The sequence below is a fragment of the Hyla sarda genome, unplaced genomic scaffold (genome assembly GCF_029499605.1).
Source record: "Hyla sarda isolate aHylSar1 unplaced genomic scaffold, aHylSar1.hap1 scaffold_954, whole genome shotgun sequence".
NCBI classification, from domain to species: Eukaryota; Metazoa; Chordata; class Amphibia; order Anura; family Hylidae; genus Hyla; species Hyla sarda.
Window position 1 is genome coordinate 1 of NW_026610984.1, and position 18,933 is coordinate 18,933.

Sequence of the window (18,933 nt, forward strand, 5' to 3'; positions counted from 1 at the left end):
TGACCTCTCTTACAGTATAGACTCCATAGTGTGACCTCTCTTACAGTATAGACTCCATAGTGTGACCTCTCTTACAGTATAGACTCCAATTGTGTGACCTCTCTTACAGTATAGACTCCATAGTGTGACCTCTCTTACAGTATAGACTCCATAGATGTGACCTCTCTTACAGTAGAGACTCCATAGTGTGACCGCTCTTACAGTATAGACTCCATAGTGTGACCTCTCTTACAGTATAGACTCCATAGTGTGACCTCTCTTACAGTATAGACTCATAGTGTGACCTCTCTTACAGTATAGACTCCATAGTGTGACCTCTCTTACAGTATAGACTCCATAGTGTGACCTCTCTTACAGTATAGACTCATAGTGTGACCGCTCTTACAGTATAGACTCCATAGTGTGACCGCTCTTACAGTATAGACACCATAGTGTGACCTCTCTTACAGTATAGACTCCATAGTGTGACCGCTCTTACAGTATAGACTCCATAGTGTGACCTCTCTTACAGTATAGACTCCATAGTGTGACCTCTCTTACAGTATAGACTCCATAGTGTGACCTCTCTTACAGTATAGACTCCATAGTGTGACCGCTCTTACAGTATAGACTCCATAGTGTGACCTCTCTTACAGTATAGACTCCATAGTGTGACCTCTCTTACAGTATAGACTCCATAGTGTGACCTCTCTTACAGTATAGACTCCATAGTGTGACCTCTCTTACAGTATAGACTCATAGTGTGACCGCTCTTACAGTATAGACTCCATAGTGTGACCTCTCTTACAGTATAGACTCCATAGTGTGACGCTCTACAGTATAGACTCCATAGTGTGACCTCTCTTACAGTATAGACTCCATAGTGTGACCGCTCTTACAGTATAGACTCCATAGTGTGACCTCTCTTACAGTATAGACTCCATAGTGTGACCGCTCTTACAGTATAGACTCCATAGTGTGACCGCTCTTACAGTATAGACCCCATAGTTTGACCTCTCTTACAGTATAGACTCCATAGTGTGACCGCTCTTACAGTATAGACTCCATAGTGTGACCTCTCTTACAGTATAGACTCCATTGTGTGACTGCTCTTACAGTATAGACTCCATAGTGTGACCTCTCTTACAGTATAGACTCCATAGTGTGACCTCTCTTACAGTATAGACTCCATAGTGTGATCTCTCTTACAGTATAGACTCCATAGTGTGACCTCTCTTACAGTATAGACTCCATAGTGTGACCGCTCTTACAGTAGAGACTCCATAGTGTGACCGCTCTTACAGTATAGACTCCATAGTGTGACCTCTCTTACAGTATAGACTCCATAGTGTGACCTCTCTTACAGTGTAGACTCCATAGTGTGACCTCTCTTACAGTATAGACTCCATAGTGTGACCTCTCTTACAGTGTAGACTCCATAGTGTGACCTCTCTTACAGTATAGACTCCCATAGTGTGACTGCTCCTACAGTATAGACTCCATAGTGTGACCGCTCTTACAGTATAGACTCCATAGTGTGACCTCTCTTACAGTATAGACTCCATAGTGTGACCTCTCTTACAGTATAGACTCCATAGTGTGACCTCTCTTACGGTATAGACTCCATAGTGTGACCTCTCTTACAGTATAGACTCCATAGTGTGATCTCTCTTACAGTATAGACTCCATAGTGTGACCTCTCTTACAGTATAGACTCCATAGTGTGATCTCTTACAGTATAGACTCCATAGTGTGACCTCTCTTACAGTATAGACTCCATAGTGTGACCTCTCTTACAGTATAGACTCCATAGTGTGACCCGCTCTTACAGTATAGACTCCATAGTGTGACCTCTCTTACAGTATAGACTCCATAGTGTGACCTCTCTTACAGTATAGACTCCATAGTGTGACCTCTCTTACAGTATAGACTCCATAGCGTGATCTCTCTTACAGTATAGACTCCATAGTGTGACCCCTCTTACAGTATAGACTCCATAGTGTGACCTCTCTTACAGTGTAGAATCCAATGTTTGACGAATCTGTGACAGCCCTCATATACCGGTGACAGCCCACAAATACCAGTGACAGCCCTCATATACCAGTGACAGCCCTCATATACCAGTTACAGCCCCTATATACCAGTGACAGCCTCACATACCAGTGACAGCCCTCACTTACCAGTGACAGCCCCTATATACCAGTGACAACCCTCACTTACCAGTGACAGCCCCTATATACCAGTGACAGCCCCCATATACCAGTGACAGCCCTCATATACCGGTCACAACCCTCATATACCAGTGACCGCCCTCACATACCAGTGACAGCCCCTTTATACCGGTGACAGCCGTCATATACCAGTGACAGCCCTCACATACCAGTGACAGCCCTCACTTACCAGTGACAGCCCTCACTTACCAGTGACAGCCCTCACTTACCAGTGACAGCCCCCATATACCGGTGACAGCCCCCATATACCGGTGACAACCCTCATATACCAGTGACAGTCCTCACATACCAGTGACAACCCCTATATACCGGTGACAGCCCCCATATACCAGTGACAACCCTCATATACCAGTGACAGCCCTCACATACCAGTGACAGCCCTCACATACCAGTGACAGCCCCTATATACCGGTGACAGCCCCCATATACCAGTGACAACCCTCATATACCAGTGACAGCCCTCACATACCAGTGACAGCCCTCCCATACCAGTGACAGCCCTCACATACCAGTGACAGCCCTCACATACCAGTGACAGCCCTCACATACCAGTGACAGCCCTCACATACCAGTGACAGCCCTCACATACCAGTGACAGCCCTCACATACCAGTGACAGCCCTCACATACCAGTGACAGCCCTCACATACCAGTGACAGCCCTCACATACCAATGACAGCCCCTATATACCAGTGAAAGCCCCTATATACCAGTGAAAGCCCCTATATACCAGTGACAGCCCTCATATACCAGTGACAGCCCTCATATACCGGTGACAACCCTCATATACCAGTGACCGCCCTCACATACCAGTGACAGCCCCCATATACCAGTGACAGCCCTCATATACCAGTGACAGCCGTCATATACCAGTGACAGCCCTCATATACCAGTGACAGCCCTCATATACCAGTGACAGCCCTCATATACCAGTGACAGCCCTCACATACCAGTGACAGCCCTCACTTACCAGTGACAGCCCCTATATACCAGTGACAGCCCTCATATACCGGTGACAACCCTCATATACCAGTGACAGCCCTCACATACCAGTGACAGCCCCTATATACCGGTGACAGCCCCCATATACCAGTGACAACCCTCATATACCAGTGACAGCCCTCACATACCAGTGACAGCCCTCACATACCAGTGACAGCCCTCACATACCAGTGACAGCCCTCACATACCAGTGACAGCCCTCACATACCAGTGACAGCCCTCACATACCAGTGACAGCCCTCACATACCAGTGACAGCCCTCACATACCAGTGACAGCCCTCACATACCAGTGACAGCCCTCACATACCAATGACAGCCCTCATATACCAATGACAGCCCTCATATACCGGTGACAGCCCTCATATACCTGTGACAGCCCTCATATACCAGTGAAAGCCCCTATATACCAGTGACAGCCCTCATATACCAGTGACAGCCCTCATATACCGGTGACAGCCCTCATATACCTGTGACAGCCCCTATATACCAGTGACAGCCTCTATATACCAGTGACAGCCCTCATATACCAGTCACAGCCCTCATTTACCAGTGACAGCCCCCATATACCGGTGACAGCACTCACATACCGGTGACAACCCTCATATACCGGTGACAACCCTCATATACCGGTGACAGCCCACATATACCGGTGACAGCCCTCATATACCGGTGACAGCCCCCACATACCGGTGACAGCCCCCACATACCGGTGACAGCCCCCGTATACCGGTGACAGCCCTCGTATACCGGTGACAGCCCTCGTATACCGGTGACAGCCCTCGTATACCGGTGACAGCCCTCGTATACCAGTGACAGCCCCCATATACCGGTGACAGCCCCCATATACCGGTGACATCCCCCATATACCGGTGACAGCCCCCATATACCGGTGACAGCCCCCATATACCGGTGACTGCCCCCATATACCGGTGACTGCCCCCATATACCGGTGACAGCCCCCATATACCGGTGACAGCCCCCATATACCGGTGACAGCCCCCATATACCGGTGACAGCCCCCATATACCGGTGACAGCCCCCATATACCGGTGACAGCCCCCATATACCGGTGACAGCCCCCATATACCGGTGACAGCCCCCATATACCGGTGACTGCCCCCATATACCGGTGACTGCCCCCATATAGCGGTGACTGCCCCCATATACCGGTGACAGCCCCCATATACCGGTGACAGCCCCCATATACCGGTGACAGCCCCCATATACCTGTGACAGCCCTCATATACCTGTGACAGCCCTCATATACCGGTGACAGCCCTCATATACCGGTGACAGCCCTCATATACCGGTGACAGCCCTCATTTACCGGTGACAGCCCTCATATACCGGTGACAGCCCTCATATACCGGTGACAGCCCTCATATACCGGTGACAGCCCCCATATACCGGTGACAGCCCCCATATACCGGTGACAGCCCCCATATACCGGTGACAGCCCTCATATACCCGTGACAGCCCTCATATACCGGTGACAGCCCCTTTATACCGGTGACAGCCCTCATATACCGGTGACAGCCCTCATATACCGGTGACAGCCCTCATATACCAGTGACAGCCCTCATATACCAGTGACAGCCCTCACATACCAGTGACAGCCCTCACATACCAGTGACAGCCCTCATATACCGGTGACAGCCCTCATATACCGGTGACAGCCCCCATATACCAGTGACAGCCCTCATATACCGGTGACAGCCCTCATATACCAGTGACAGCCCCTTTATACCAGTGACAGCCCTCATATACCGGTGACAGCCCTCATATACCAGTGACAGCCCTCATATACCAGTGACAGCCCTCATATACCAGTGACAGCCCTCATATACCAGTGACAGCCCCTTTATACCGGTGACAGCCCTTATATACCAGTGACAGCCCTCATATACCTGTGACAGCCCCTATATACCAGTGACAGCCCTCATATACCGGTGACAGCCCTCATATACCAGTGACAGCCCCTTTATACCGGTGACAGCCCTCATATACCAGTGACAGCCCTCATATACCAGTGACAGCCCTCATATACCGGTGACAGCCCTCATATACCGGTGACAGCCCACATATACCGGTGACAGCCCCTTTATACCGGTGACAGCCCTCATATACCAGTGACAGCCCCTTTATACCGGTGACAGCCCTCATATACCAGTGACAGCCCTCATATACCAGTGACAGCCCTCATATACCAGTGACAGCCCCTTTATACCGGTGACAGCCCACATATACCGGTGACAGCCCCTTTATACCGGTGACAGCCCTCATATACCGGTGACAGCCCTCATATACCGGTGACAGCCCACATATACCGGTGACAGCCCCTTTATACCGGTGACAGCCCTCATATACCTGTGACAGCCCTCATATACCGGTGACAGCCCTCATATACCGGTGACAGCCCCTATATACCAGTGACAGCCCCTTTATACCGGTGACAGCCCTCATATACCGGTGACAGCCCTCATATACCAGTGACAGCCCCTTTATACCGGTGACAGCCCTCATATACCGGTGACAGCCCTCATATACCTGTGACAGCCCCTATATACCAGTGACAGCCCTCATATACCGGTGACAGCCCTCATATACCGGTGACAGCCCTCATATACCAGTGACAGCCCCTTTATACCGGTGACAGCCCTCATATACCGGTGACAGCCCTCATATACCTGTGACAGCCCCTATATACCAGTGACAGCCCTCATATACCGGTGACAGCCCCTTTATACCGGTGACAGCCCTCATATACCAGTGACAGCCCTCATATACCAGTGACAGCCCTCATATACCAGTGACAGCCCTCATATACCGGTGACAGCCCACATATACCAGTGACAGCCCCTTTATACCGGTGACAGCCCTCATATACCAGTGACAGCCCTCATATACCAGTGACAGCCCCTTTATACCGGTGACAGCCCTCATATACCAGTGACAGCCCCTTTATACCGGTGACAGCCCTCATATACCAGTGACAGCCCCCATATACCGGTGACAGCCCTCATATACCGGTGACAGCCCTCATATACCAGTGACTGCCCCCATATACCGGTGACAGCCCTCATATACCGGTGACAGCCCTCATATACCAGTGACAGCCCTCATATACCAGTGACAGCCCCTTTATACCGGTGACAGCCCTCATATACCAGTGACAGCCCCTTTATACCGGTGACAGCCCTCATATACCAGTGACAGCCCCTTTATACCGGTGACAGCCCTCATATACCAGTGACAGCCCCTTTATACCGGGGACAGCCCTCATATACCAGTGACAGCCCTCATATACCAGTGACAGCCCCCATATACCAGTGACAGCCCTCATATACCAGTGACAGCCCTCATATACCAGTGACAGCCCTCATATACCGGTGACAGCCCCTTTATACCGGTGACAGCCCTCATATACCGGTGACAGCCCTCATATACCGGTGACAGCCCTCATATACCAGTGACAGCCCTCATATACCAGTGACAGCCCTCATATACCAGTGACAGCCCTCATATACCAGTGACAGCCCTCATATACCAGTGACAGCCCCCATATACCAGTGACAGCCCCCATATACCAGTGACAGCCCTCATATACCGGTGACAGCCCCTTTATACCGGTGACAGCCTTCATATACCGGTGACAGCCCTCATATACCAGTGACAGCCCCTTTATACCGGTGACAGCCTTCATATACCGGTGACAGCCCTCATATACCAGTGACAGCCCTCATATACCGGTGACAGCCCTCATATACCAGTGACAGCCCTCATATACCAGTGACAGCCCACATATACCAGTGACAGCCCCTTTATACCGGTGACAGCCCTCATATACCGGTGACAGCCCTCATATACCAGTGACAGCCCCTTTATACCGGTGACAGCCCTCATATACCAGTGACAGCCCTCATATACCAGTGACAGCCCTCATATACCGGTGACAGCCCCCATATACCGGTGACAGCCCTCATATACCAGTGACAGCCCTCATATACCGGTGACAGCCCTCATATACCAGTGACAGCCCCTTTATACCGGTGATAGCCCTCATATACCGGTGACAGCCCTCATATACCAGTGACAGCCCTCATATACCAGTGACAGCCCTCATATACCAGTGACAGCCCTCATATACCGGTGACAGCCCTCATATACCGGTGACAGCACTCACATACCGGTGACAACCCTCATATACCGGTGACAGCCCTCATATACCAGTGACAGCCCCTTTATACCGGTGACAGCCCTCATATACCAGTGACAGCCCCTTTATACCGGTGACAGTCTCCGGAGCCCCGCCCGCCCGCTGCCCTTTGCTGATGTCAGGAGGCGGCCCCGGATCTCGGTGCTGTCGGACGCGGTTCGGGATGCTGCGGGCTCCCAGGTGAGGAGGCGGCGGGAGGGGTCGGGATGATGTTTGTTTTCTGGCGGAGGCTCCTAGACCCGATCCCCCTGTGTAATGTACCGGGAGCGCCGGGCCCAGCTGCGTGTACGGGGTGATACCGGGGCTAGAGGGGGTGATACCGGGGCTAGAGGGGGTAATACCGGGGCTAGAGGGGGTGATACCGGGGCTAGAGGGGGTAATACCGGGGCTAGAGGGGGTAATACCGGGGCTAGAGGGGGTAATACCGGGGCTAGAGGGGGTGATACCGGGGCTAGAGGGGGTGATACCGGGGCTAGAGGGGGTAATACCGGGGCTAGAGGGGGTAATACCGGGGCTAGAGGGGGTAATACCGGGGCTAGAGGGGGTGATACCGGGGCTAGAGGGGGTGATACCGGGGCTAGAGGGGGTAATACCGGGGCTAGAGGGGGTAATACCTGGGCTAGAGGGGGTAATACCGGGGCTAGAGGGGGTGATACCGGGGCTAGAGGGGGAGATACCGGGGCTAGAGGGGGAGATACCGGGGCTAGAGGGGGAGATACCGGGGCTAGAGGGGGAGATACCGGGGCTAGAGGGGGTAATACCGGGGCTAGAGGGGGTGATACCGGGGCTAGAGGGGGAGATACCGGGGCTAGAGGGGGAGATACCGGGGCTAGAGGGGGAGATACCGGGGCTAGAGGGGGAGATACCGGGGCTAGAGGGGGTGATACCGGGGCTAGAGGGGGAGATACCGGGGCTAGAGGGGGTGATACCGGGGCTAGAGGGGGTGATACCGGGGCTAGAGGGGGTGATACCGGGGCTAGAGGGGGTGATACCGGGGCTAGAGGGGGTAATACCGGGGCTAGAGGGGGAGATACCGGGGCTAGAGGGGGAGATACCGGGGCTAGAGGGGGTGATACCGGGGCTAGAGGGGGTAATACCGGGGCTAGAGGGGGTAATACCGGGGCTAGAGGGGGAGATACCGGGGCTAGAGGGGGAGATACCGGGGCTAGAGGGGGAGATACCGGGGCTAGAGGGGGAGATACGGGGCTAGAGGGGGTAATACCGGGGCTAGAGGGGGTAATACCGGGGCTAGAGGGGGTGATACCGGGGCTAGAGGGGGAGATACCGGGGCTAGAGGGGGTGATACCGGGGCTAGAGGGGGTGATACCGGGGCTAGAGGGGGTGATACCGGGGCTAGAGGGGGTGATACCGGGGCTAGAGGGGGTGATACCGGGGCTAGAGGGGGTGATACCGGGGCTAGAGGGGGAGATACCGGGGCTAGAGGGGGAGATACCGGGGCTAGAGGGGGTGATACCGGGGCTAGAGGGGGTGATACCGGGGCTAGAGGGGGTGATACCGGGGCTAGAGGGGGTGATACCGGGGCTAGAGGGGGTGATACCGGGGCTAGAGGGGGTGATACCGGGGCTAGAGGGGGTGATACCGGGGCTAGAGGGGGAGATACCGGGGCTAGAGGGGGTGATACCGGGGCTAGAGGGGGTGATACCGGGGCTAGAGGGGGTGATACCGGGGCTAGAGGGGGTGATACCGGGGCTAGAGGGGGTGATACCGGGGCTAGAGGGGGTGATACCGGGGCTAGAGGGGGTGATACCGGGGCTAGAGGGGGAGATACCTGGGCTAGAGGGGGTGATACCGGGGCTAGAGGGGGTGATACCGGGGCTAGAGGGGGAGATACCGGGGCTAGAGGGGGTGATACCGGGGCTAGAGGGGGTAATACCGGGGCTAGAGGGGGTGATACCGGGGCTAGAGGGGGTAATACCGGGGCTAGAGGGGGTGATACCGGGGCTAGAGGGGGTGATACCGGGGCTAGAGGGGGTGATACCGGGGCTAGAGGGGGTAATACCGGGGCTAGAGGGGGGTGATACCGGGGCTAGAGGGGGGTGATACCGGGGCTAGAGGGGGAGATACCGGGGCTAGAGGGGGTGATACCGGGGCTAGAGGGGGAGATACCGGGGCTAGAGGGGGAGATACCGGGGCTAGAGGGGGAGATACCGGGGCTAGAGGGGGAGATACGGGGCTAGAGGGGGAGATACGGGGCTAGAGGGGGAGATACCGGGGCTAGAGGGGGAGATACCGGGGCTAGAGGGGGAGATACCGGGGCTAGAGGGGGAGATACCGGGGCTAGAGGGGGAGATACCGGGGCTAGAGGGGGAGATACCGGGGCTAGAGGGGGAGATACCAAGGCTAGAGGGGGTAAAGGGGTTGGAGGAAGGGTATTAGGGTATTTAGTGCTGTAGAGGGGTAGGGGGTAATAGGGTATTTAGTGCTGTAGAGGTGTAGGTGGTAATAGGGTATTTAGTGCTGTAGAGGGGTAGGTGATAATAGGGTATTTAGTGCTGTAGAGGGGTAGGTGGTAATAGGGTATTTAGTGCTGTAGAGGGGTAGGGGGTAATAGGGTATTTAGTGCTGTAGAGGGGTAGGGGGTAATAGGGTATTTAGTGCTGTAGAGGGGTAGGGGGTAATAGGGTATTTAGTGCTGTAAGGGGTAGGTGGTAATAGGGTATTTAGTGCTGTAGAGGGTAATAGGGTATTTAGTGCTGTATGGGGTAATAGGGTATTTAGTGCTGTAGAGGGGTAGGTGGTAATAGGGTATTTAATGCTGTAGAGGGGTAGGGGGTAATAGGGTATTTAGTGCTCTAAGGGGTACGGGGTAGTAGGGAATTTAGTGCTGTAGAGGGGTAGGGGGTAATAGGGTATTAAGTGCTGTACTGGGGTAGGTGATAATAGGGTATTTAGTGCTGTAGAGGGGTAGTTGGTAATAGGGTATTTAGTGTTGTAGAGGGGTAGGGGGTAATAGGGTATTTAGTGCTGTAAAGGGATAGGGGGTAATAGGGTATTTAGTGCTGTAGGGGGTAATAGGGTATTTAGTGCTGTAGAGGGTTAGGGGGTAATAGGGTATTTAGTGCTGTAGAGGGGTAGGGGGTAATAGGGTATTTAGTGCTGTAGAGGGTTAGGGGGTAATAGGGTATTTAGTGCTGTAGAGGGGTAGAGGGTAATAGGGTATTTAGTGCTGTAGATGGGTATGGGGTAATAGGGTATTTAGTGCTGTAGAGGGGTAGGGGGTAATAGGGTATTTAGTGCTGTAGGAGGTAATAGGGTATTTAGTGCTGTAGAGGGGTAGGGGGTAATAGGGTATTTAGTGCTGTAGAGGGGTAGGGGGTAATAGGGTATTTAGTGCTGTAGAGGGGTAGGGGGTAATAGGGTATTTAGTGCTGTAGGGGGTAATAGGGTATTTAGTGCTGTAGAGGTGTAGGGGGTAATAGGGTATTTAGTGCTGTAGAGGGGTAGGGGGTAATAGGGTATTTAGTGCTGTAGAGGGGTAGGGGGTAATAGGGTATTTAGTACTGTAAGGGGTAGGGGGTAATAGGGTATTTAGTGCTGTAGAGGTGTAGGGGGTAATAGGGTATTTAGTGCTGTAAGGGGTAGGGGGTAATAGGGTATTTAGTGCTGTAAGGGGTAGGGGGTAATAGGGTATTTATTGTTGTAAGGGGTAGGTGGTAATAGGGTATTTAGTGATGTAGAGGTGTAGGGGGTAATAGGGTATTTAGTGCTGTAGAGGGTTAGGGGGTAATAGGGTATTTAGTGCTGTAAGGGGTAGGGGGTAATAGGGTATTTATTGTTGTAAGGGGTAGGTGGTAATAGGGTATTTAGTGATGTAGAGGTGTAGGGGGTAATAGGGTATTTAGTGCTGTAGAGGGTTAGGGGGTAATAGGGTATTTAGTGCTGTAGGAGGTAATAGGGTATTTAGTGATGTAGAGGGTTAGGGGGTAATAGTGGTGCCCTTACCCCGGTGACTGTATATATCCCCGCAGAAGGCTGACCGCTCCATCTCCTGCCCTTACCCCGGTGTATATACCCCCGCAGGAGGCTGACCGCTCCATCTCCTGCCCTTACCCCGGTGACTGTATATACCCCTCAGGAGGCTGACCGCTCCATCTTCTGCCCTTACCCCAGTGACTGTATATACCCCTCAGGAGGCTGACCGCTCCATCTCCTGCCCTTACCCCAGTGACTGTATATACCCCTCAGGAGGCTGACCGCTCCATCTCCTGCTCTTACCCCGGTGTATATACCCCCTCAGGAGGCTGACCGCTCCATCTCCTGCCCTTACCCCGGTGACTGTATATACCCCCTCAGGAGGCTGACCGCTCCATCTCCTGCTCTTACCCCGGTGTATATACCCCCTCAGGAGGCTGACCGCTCCATCTCCTGCTCTTACCCCGGTGTATATACCCCATCAGGAGGCTGACCGCTCCATCTCCTGCTCTTACCCCGGTGTATATACCCCCTCAGGAGGCTGACCGCTCCATCTCCTGCCCTTACCCCGGTGACTGTATATATCCCCGCAGGAGGCTGACCGCTCAATCTCCTGCTCTTACCCCGGTGTATATACCCCCTCAGGATGCTGACCGCTCCATCTCCTGCCCTTACCCCGGTGTATATACCCCCGCAGGAGGCTGACCGCTCCATCTCCTGCCCTTACCCCGGTGACTGTATATACCCCCTCAGGAGGCTGACCGCTCCATCTCCTGCCCTTACCCCGGTGTATATACCCCCGCAGGAGGCTGACCGCTCCATCTCCTGCCCTTACCCCGGTGACTGTATATACCCCCGCAGGAGGCTGACCGCTCCATCTCCTGCTCTTACCCCGGTGTATATACCCCTCAGGATGCTGACCGCTCCATCTCCTGTCCTTACCCCAGTGACTGTATATACCCCCTCAGGATGCTGACCGCTCCATCTCCTGCCCTTACCCCGGTGACTGTATATACCCCCGCAGGAGGCTGACCGCTCCATCTCCTGCCCTTACCCCGGTGACTGTATATACCCCTCAGGAGGCTGACCGCTCCATCTCCTGCCCTTACCCCGGGGACTGTATATACCCCTCAGGAGGCTGACCGCTCCATCTCCTGCCCTTACCCCGGTGTATATACCCCCGCAGGAGGCTGACCGCTCCATCTCCTGCCCTTACCCCGGTGACTGTATATACCCCTCAGGAGGCTGACCGCTCCATCTCCTGCCCTTACCCCGGGGACTGTATATACCCCTCAGGAGGCTGACCGCTCCATCTCCTGCCCTTACCCCGGTGTATATACCCCCGCAGGAGACTGACCGCTCCATCTCCTGCCCTTACCCGGTGACTGTATATACCCCCTCAGGAAGCTGACCGCTCCATCTCCTGCCCTTACCCCAGTGACTGTATATACCCCCCTCAGGAGGCTGACCGCTCCATCTCCTGCCCTTACCCCGGTGTATATACCCCCTCAGGAGGCTGACCACTCCATCTCCTGCCCTTACCCCGGTGTATATACCCCCGCAGGAGGCTGACCGCTCCATCTCCTGCCTTACCCCGGTGACTGTATATACCCCCGCAGGAGGCTGACCGCTCCATCTCCTGCCCTTACCCAGTGTATATACCCCCTCAGGATGCTGACCGCTCCATCTCCTGCCCTTACCCCGGTGACTGTATATACCCCCTCAGGAGGCTGACCACCGCCTTGTGTTGCAGACCTCGATGTTACTTGTTTTTCAGGTTACAATATGGCCGCCCTTCTGGAGTCCTCCTCAGTGGAGCCCTTCATTCCCGAGGACTTCCCCACCAATGTGACCGACGAGTGTTACAGTGCCCTCTCACACAGTACGGTCCTACAAGGGCTGCCCTTCGGAGGGGTTCCTACTGTGTTGGCGATAAACTTCTTGGTGTGGCTGGTGAGTCTGGTGATGAGGGGGTGATGAGGGTTTTGTCGGTGGGAGGCGGTGAGGGTGGTATCGGGGTGGGGGGGTGATGAGGGTGGTATTGGGGTGGGGGGCGGTGAGGGTTGTATTGGTGGGGGGCGGTGAGAGTGGTATCAGGGTGGGGGGCGGTGAGAGTGGTATCAGGGTGGGGGGGCGGTGAGGGTGGTAGGGGGGGCGGTGAGGGTGGTAGGGGGGTGGGGGGGCTGTGAGGGTGGTATCGGGGTGGGGGGACGGTGAGGGTGGTATCGGGGTGAGGGTGGTATCAGGGTGGGGGGCGGTGAGGGTGGTATGGGGGTGGGGGGCGGTGAGGGTGGTATGGGGTGGGGGGGCGGTGAGGGTGGTATGGGGGTGGGGGGGGCGGTGAGGGTGGTATGGGGGTGGGGGGGCGGTGAGGGTGGTATCGGGGTGGGGGGCGGTGAGGGTGGTATCGGTGGGGGCTGTATTGATGGGGGGCGCTGAGGGTGGTATTGAGGTGGGAGGTGGTGAGGGTGGTATCGGTGGGGGCTGTATTGGTGGGAGGTGGTGAGGGTGGTACCGGGGTGGGAGGTGGTGAGGGTGGTACCGGGGTGGGAGGTGGTGAGGGTGGTACCGGGGTGGTATCAGGGTGGTGAGGCTGGTACCGGGGTGGGAGGTGGTGAGGGTGGTACTGGGGTGGTATCAGGGTGGTGAGGATGGTATCGGGGTGGGAGGTGGTGAGGGTGGTACCGGGGTGGTATCAGGGTGGTGAGGATGGTATCGGGGTGGGAGGTGGTGAGGGTGGTACCGGGGGGGTATCGGGGTGGTATCGGGGTGGTGAAGGTGGTATCGGGGTGGGGGGCAGTGAGGGTGGTATCGGTGGGGGCTGTATTGGTGGGGGGGTGGTATCGGGGTGGGAGGTGGTGAGGGTGGTATTGGTGGGGGCTGTATTGGTGGGGGGCAGTGAGGGTAGTATCGGGGTGGGAGGTGGTGAGGGTGGTATCGGGGTGGGGGTTGGTGAGGGTGGTATCGGGGGGTGGTGAGGGTAGTATCGGGGTGTGGGAGGTGGTTAGGGTGGGATCGGGGTGGGAGGTGGTGAGGGTAGTATCGGGGTGTGGGAGGTGGTTAGGGTGGGATCGGGGTGGGAGGTGGTGAGGGTGGTATTGGTGGGGGGTGGTGAGGGTGGTATCGGGATGGGAAGCGGTGAGGGTGGTATCGGGATGGGAAGCGGTGAGGGTGGTATCAGGGTGGGGGGGTGGGAGGTGGTGAGGGTGGTATCGGTGGGGGCTGTATTGGTGGGGGGCGGTGAGGGTGGTATCGGGGTGGGGAGGTGGTGAGGGTTGTATCGGGGTGGGGTGGGCGGTGAGGGTGGTATCTGGGTGGGAGGTGGTGAGGGTTGTATCGGGATGGGGGGGGGCGGTGAGGGTTGTATCGGGGTGGGGGGGGGGGCGGTGAGGGTGGTATCGGGGTGGGAGGTGGTGAGGGTGGTATCTGGGTGGGAGGTGTGAGGGTTGTATCGGGGTGGGGGGCGGTGAGGGTGGTATCGGGGTGGGGGGGGGCGGTGAGGGTGGTATCGGGGTGGGAGGTGGTGAGGGTGGTATCGGTGGGGGCTGTATTGGTGGGGGGCGGTGAGGGTGGTATCGGGGTGGGGAGGTGGTGAGGGTTGTATCGGGGTGGGGTGGGCGGTGAGGGTGGTATCTGGGTGGGAGGTGGTGAGGGTTGTATCGGGGTGGGGGGGGCGGTGAGGGTTGTATCGGGGTGGGGGGGGGGCGGTGAGGGTGGTATCGGGGTGGGAGGTGGTGAGGGTGGTATCTGGGTGGGAGGTGTGAGGGTTGTATCGGGGTGGGGGGCGGTAAGGGTGGTATCGGGGTGGGGGGGGGGGGGCGGTGAGGGTGGTATCGGGGTGGGAGGTGTGAGGGTTGTATCGGGGTGGGGTGGGAGGTGGTGAGGGTTGTATCGGGGTGGGGGGGGGGCGGTGAGGGTTGTATCGGGGTGGGGGGGGGGCGGTGATGGTGGTATCGGGGTGGGAGGCGGTGAGGGTGGTATCTGGGTGGGAGGTGTGAGGGTTGTATCGGGGTGGGGGGCGGTGAGGGTGGTATCGGGGTGGGGGGGGGGGCGGTGAGGGTGGTATCGGGGTGGGAGGTGGTGAGGGTGGTATCGGTGGGGGCTGTATTGGTGGGGGGCGGTGAGGGTTGTATCGGGGTGGGGTGGGCGGTGAGGGTGGTATCGGGGTGGGAGGTGGTGAGGGTGGTATCTGGGTGGGAGGTGTGAGGGTTGTATCGGGGTGGGAGGGGGTGGTGAGGGTGGTATCGGGGTGGTGGGTGGTGAGGGTGGTATCTGGGTGGGAGGTGTGAGGGTTGTATCGGGGTGGGGGGCGGTGAGGGTGGTATCGGGGTGGGGGGGGGGGCGGTGAGGGTGGTATCGGGGTGGGAGGTGGTGAGGGTGGTATCGGTGGGGGCTGTATTGGTGGGGGGCGGTGAGGGTGGTATCGGGGTGGGGAGGTGGTGAGGGTTGTATCGGGGTGGGGTGGGCGGTGAGGGTGGTATCTGGGTGGGAGGTGGTGAGGGTTGTATCGGGGTGGGGGGGGCGGTGAGGGTTGTATCGGGGTGGGGGGGGGCGGTGAGGGTGGTATCTGGGTGGGAGGTGTGAGGGTTGTATCGGGGTGGGGGGCGGTGAGGGTGGTATCGGGGTGGGAGGTGGTGAGGGTGGTATCGGTGGGGGCTGTATTGGTGGGGGGCGGTGAGGGTGGTATCGGGGTGGGGGAGGTGGTGAGGGTTGTATCGGGGTGGGGTGGGCGGTTAGGGTGGTATCGGGGTGGGAGGTGGTGAGGGTGGTATCTGGGTGGGAGGTGTGAGGGTTGTATCGGGGTGGGGGGGGGGGTGGTGAGGGTGGTATCGGGGTGGGGGGTGGTGAGGGTGGTATCTGGGTGGGAGGTGTGAGGGTTGTATCGGGGTGGGGGGGGGGGGCGGTGAGGGTGGTATCTGGGTGGGAGGTGTGAGGGTTGTATCGGGGTGGGGGGCGGTGAGGGTGGTATCGGGGTGGGGGGGGGGCGGTGAGGGTGGTATCGGGGTGGGGGGGGGGGCGGTGAGGGTGGTATCGGTGAGGGTTGTATCGGGGTGGGGGGGGGCGGTGAGGGTGGTATCGGGGTGGGAGGTGGTGAGGGTGGTATCTGGGTGGGAGGTGTGAGGGTTGTATCGGGGTGGGGGGCGGTGAGGGTTGTATCGGGGTGGGGGGCGGTGAGGGTGGTATTGGTGAGGGTTGTATCGGGGTGGGGGGCGGTGAGGGTGGTATCGGTGGGGGCGGGGAGATCTGTAATGGTGTCTTCTGATTTCAGCTCCTCCTCCTGGTCTTCTCGTGTCTCAGGAAGGCGGCCTGGGATTATGGGCGTCTGGCGCTCCTGATAGACAATGATAGGTGAGATATAAGGCGGGGCCCCGCACTCTGCTCCTCCCTCTTGTTATTCGGACACTGACCTCTCCATTCTCTCCCCAGCCCGGCCATACGACGCAGATGGACATCATACGAGTAATGGTCGACTATAGTCAGTGGGCTGGTGGTGGAGGGACTGGGATAAAAGTGTCCAGACCTGAGGCTGCTCCTCCTTGTGACTGCACAGTACTGACCCCTGGTGTGCACCCCGTGGAGGAGAACACATCGGGGCCCTAAATGTGTGCAGTCCATGGAGGAGGCCGAGCAGTGAGAACACATCGGGGCCCTAAATGGAGAGAGGACCAGACACTTCTATCTGGATGCCTCTCACATTCCTGTTGGCACCATGTTTATTATGAGGATGGACACGTTTCATGCCAGGCCCCTAGCAGGGACTCGTGGTGGAGGCTCCTAAGCAGGGACTCGTGGTGGAGGCTCCTAAGCAGGGACTCGTGGTGGAGGCTCCTAAGCAGGGACTCGTGGTGGAGGCTCCTAAGCAGGGACTCGTGGTGGAGGCTCCTAAGCAGGGACTGGTGGTGGAGGCTCCTAAGCAGGGACTCGTGGTGGAGGCTCCTAAGCAGGGACTCGTGGTGGAGGCTCCTAAGCAGGGACTCGTGGTGGAGGCTCCTAAGCAGGGACTCGTGGTGGAGGCTCCTAAGCAGGGACTCGTGGTGGAGGCTCCTAAGCAGGGACTCGTGGTGGAGGCTCCTAAGCAGGGACTCGTGGTGGAGGCTCTAGAGCAGGGACTGGTGGTGGAGGCTCCTAAGCAGGGACTCGTGGTGGAGGCTCCTAAGCAGGGACTCGTGGTGGAGGCTCCTGAGCAGGGACTCGTGGTGGAGGCTCTTGAGCAGGGACTCGTGGTGGAGGCTCTTGAGCAGGGACTGGTGGTGGAGGCTCTTGAGCAGGGACTGGTGGTGGAGGCTCTTGAGCAGGGACTGGTGGTGGAGGCTCTTGAGCAGGGACTGGTGGTGGAGGCTCTTAAGCAGGGACTGGTGGTGGAGGCTCTTAAGCAGGGACTGGTGGTGGAGGCTCTTAAGCAGGGACTGGTGGTGGAGGCTCTTAAGCAGGGACTGGTGGTGGAGGCTCCTAAGCAGGGACTGGTGGTGGAGGCTCCTAAGCAGGGACTGGCGGTGGAGGCTCCTAAGCAGGGACTCGTGGTGGAGGCTCCTAAGCAGGGACTCGTGGTGGAGGCTCTTGAGCAGGGACTCGTGGTGGAGGCTCTTGAGCAGGGACTGGTGGTGGAGGCTCTTGAGCAGGGACTGGTGGTGGAGGCTCTTGAGCAGGGACTGGTGGTGGAGGCTCTTGAGCAGGGACTGGTGGTGGAGGCTCTTGAGCAGGGACTGGTGGTGGAGGCTCTTAAGCAGGGACTGGTGGTGGAGGCTCTTAAGCAGGGACTGGTGGTGGAGGCTCCTAAGCAGGGACTGGTGGTGGAGGCTCCTAAGCAGGGACTGGTGGTGGAGGCTCCTAAGCAGGGACTGGTGGTGGAGGCTCCTAAGCAGGGACTGGTGGTGGAGGCTCCTAAGCAGGGACTGGTGGTGGAGGCTCCTAAGCAGGGACTGGTGGTGGAGGCTCCTAAGCAGGGACTGGTGGTGGAGGCTCCTAAGCAGGGACTGGTGGTGGAGGCTCCTAAGCAGGGACTGGTGGTGGAGGCTCCTAAGCAGGGACTGGTGGTGGAGGCTCCTAAGCAGGGACTGGTGGTGGAGGCTCCTAAGCAGGGACTGGTGGTGGAGGCTCCTAAGCAGGGACTGGTGGTGGAGGCTCCTAAGCAGGGACTGGTGGTGGAGGCGGAGGCTCCTAAGCAGGGACTGGTGGTGGAGGCTCTAGAGCAGGGACTGGTGGTGGAGGCTCCTAAGCAGGGACTCGTGGTGGAGGCTCCTAAGCAGGACTCGTGGTGGAGGCTCCTAAGCAGGGGACTGGTGGTGGAGGCTCCTAAGCAGGGACTGGTGGTGGAGGCTCCTAAGCAGGGACTCGTGGTGGAGGCTCCTAAGCAGGGACTCGTGGTGGAGGCTCCTAGCAGGGACTTCGTGGTGGAGGCTCCTAGCAGGGACTCGTGGTGGAGGCTCACAAAAGGTTCTCCTGCTTGATGTAATTTGTGGTGGAGGCTCCTAAAGGTTTCTAGTGGTTGGGGCTTCTAGAAGGTTCTCACGTGGAGGCTTCTAGTAGGTTCTCACGGTGGAGGCTCCTGGAAGGTTCTCACGGTGGAGGCTC

General features: G+C 57.1%; 1 protein-coding gene across 2 annotated transcripts in view; it reads left to right on the forward strand.

Moving 5' to 3' along the window:
* Positions 1-7,454: 7,454 nt before the first annotated feature.
* Positions 7,455-18,933, forward strand: part of TMEM63C (transmembrane protein 63C) — a 50,240-nt gene continuing 38,761 nt past the window's right edge. Inside the window, exons 1-3 of one of the 2 annotated variants that reach the window (XM_056554899.1) lie at positions 7,455-7,608; positions 13,139-13,314; positions 16,631-16,710. In XM_056554899.1, the coding sequence (XP_056410874.1) occupies positions 13,147-13,314; positions 16,631-16,710 (248 nt within the window). In that variant the 5' untranslated portion in view covers positions 7,455-7,608; positions 13,139-13,146. The other variant, XM_056554898.1, reaches the window with a different exon arrangement.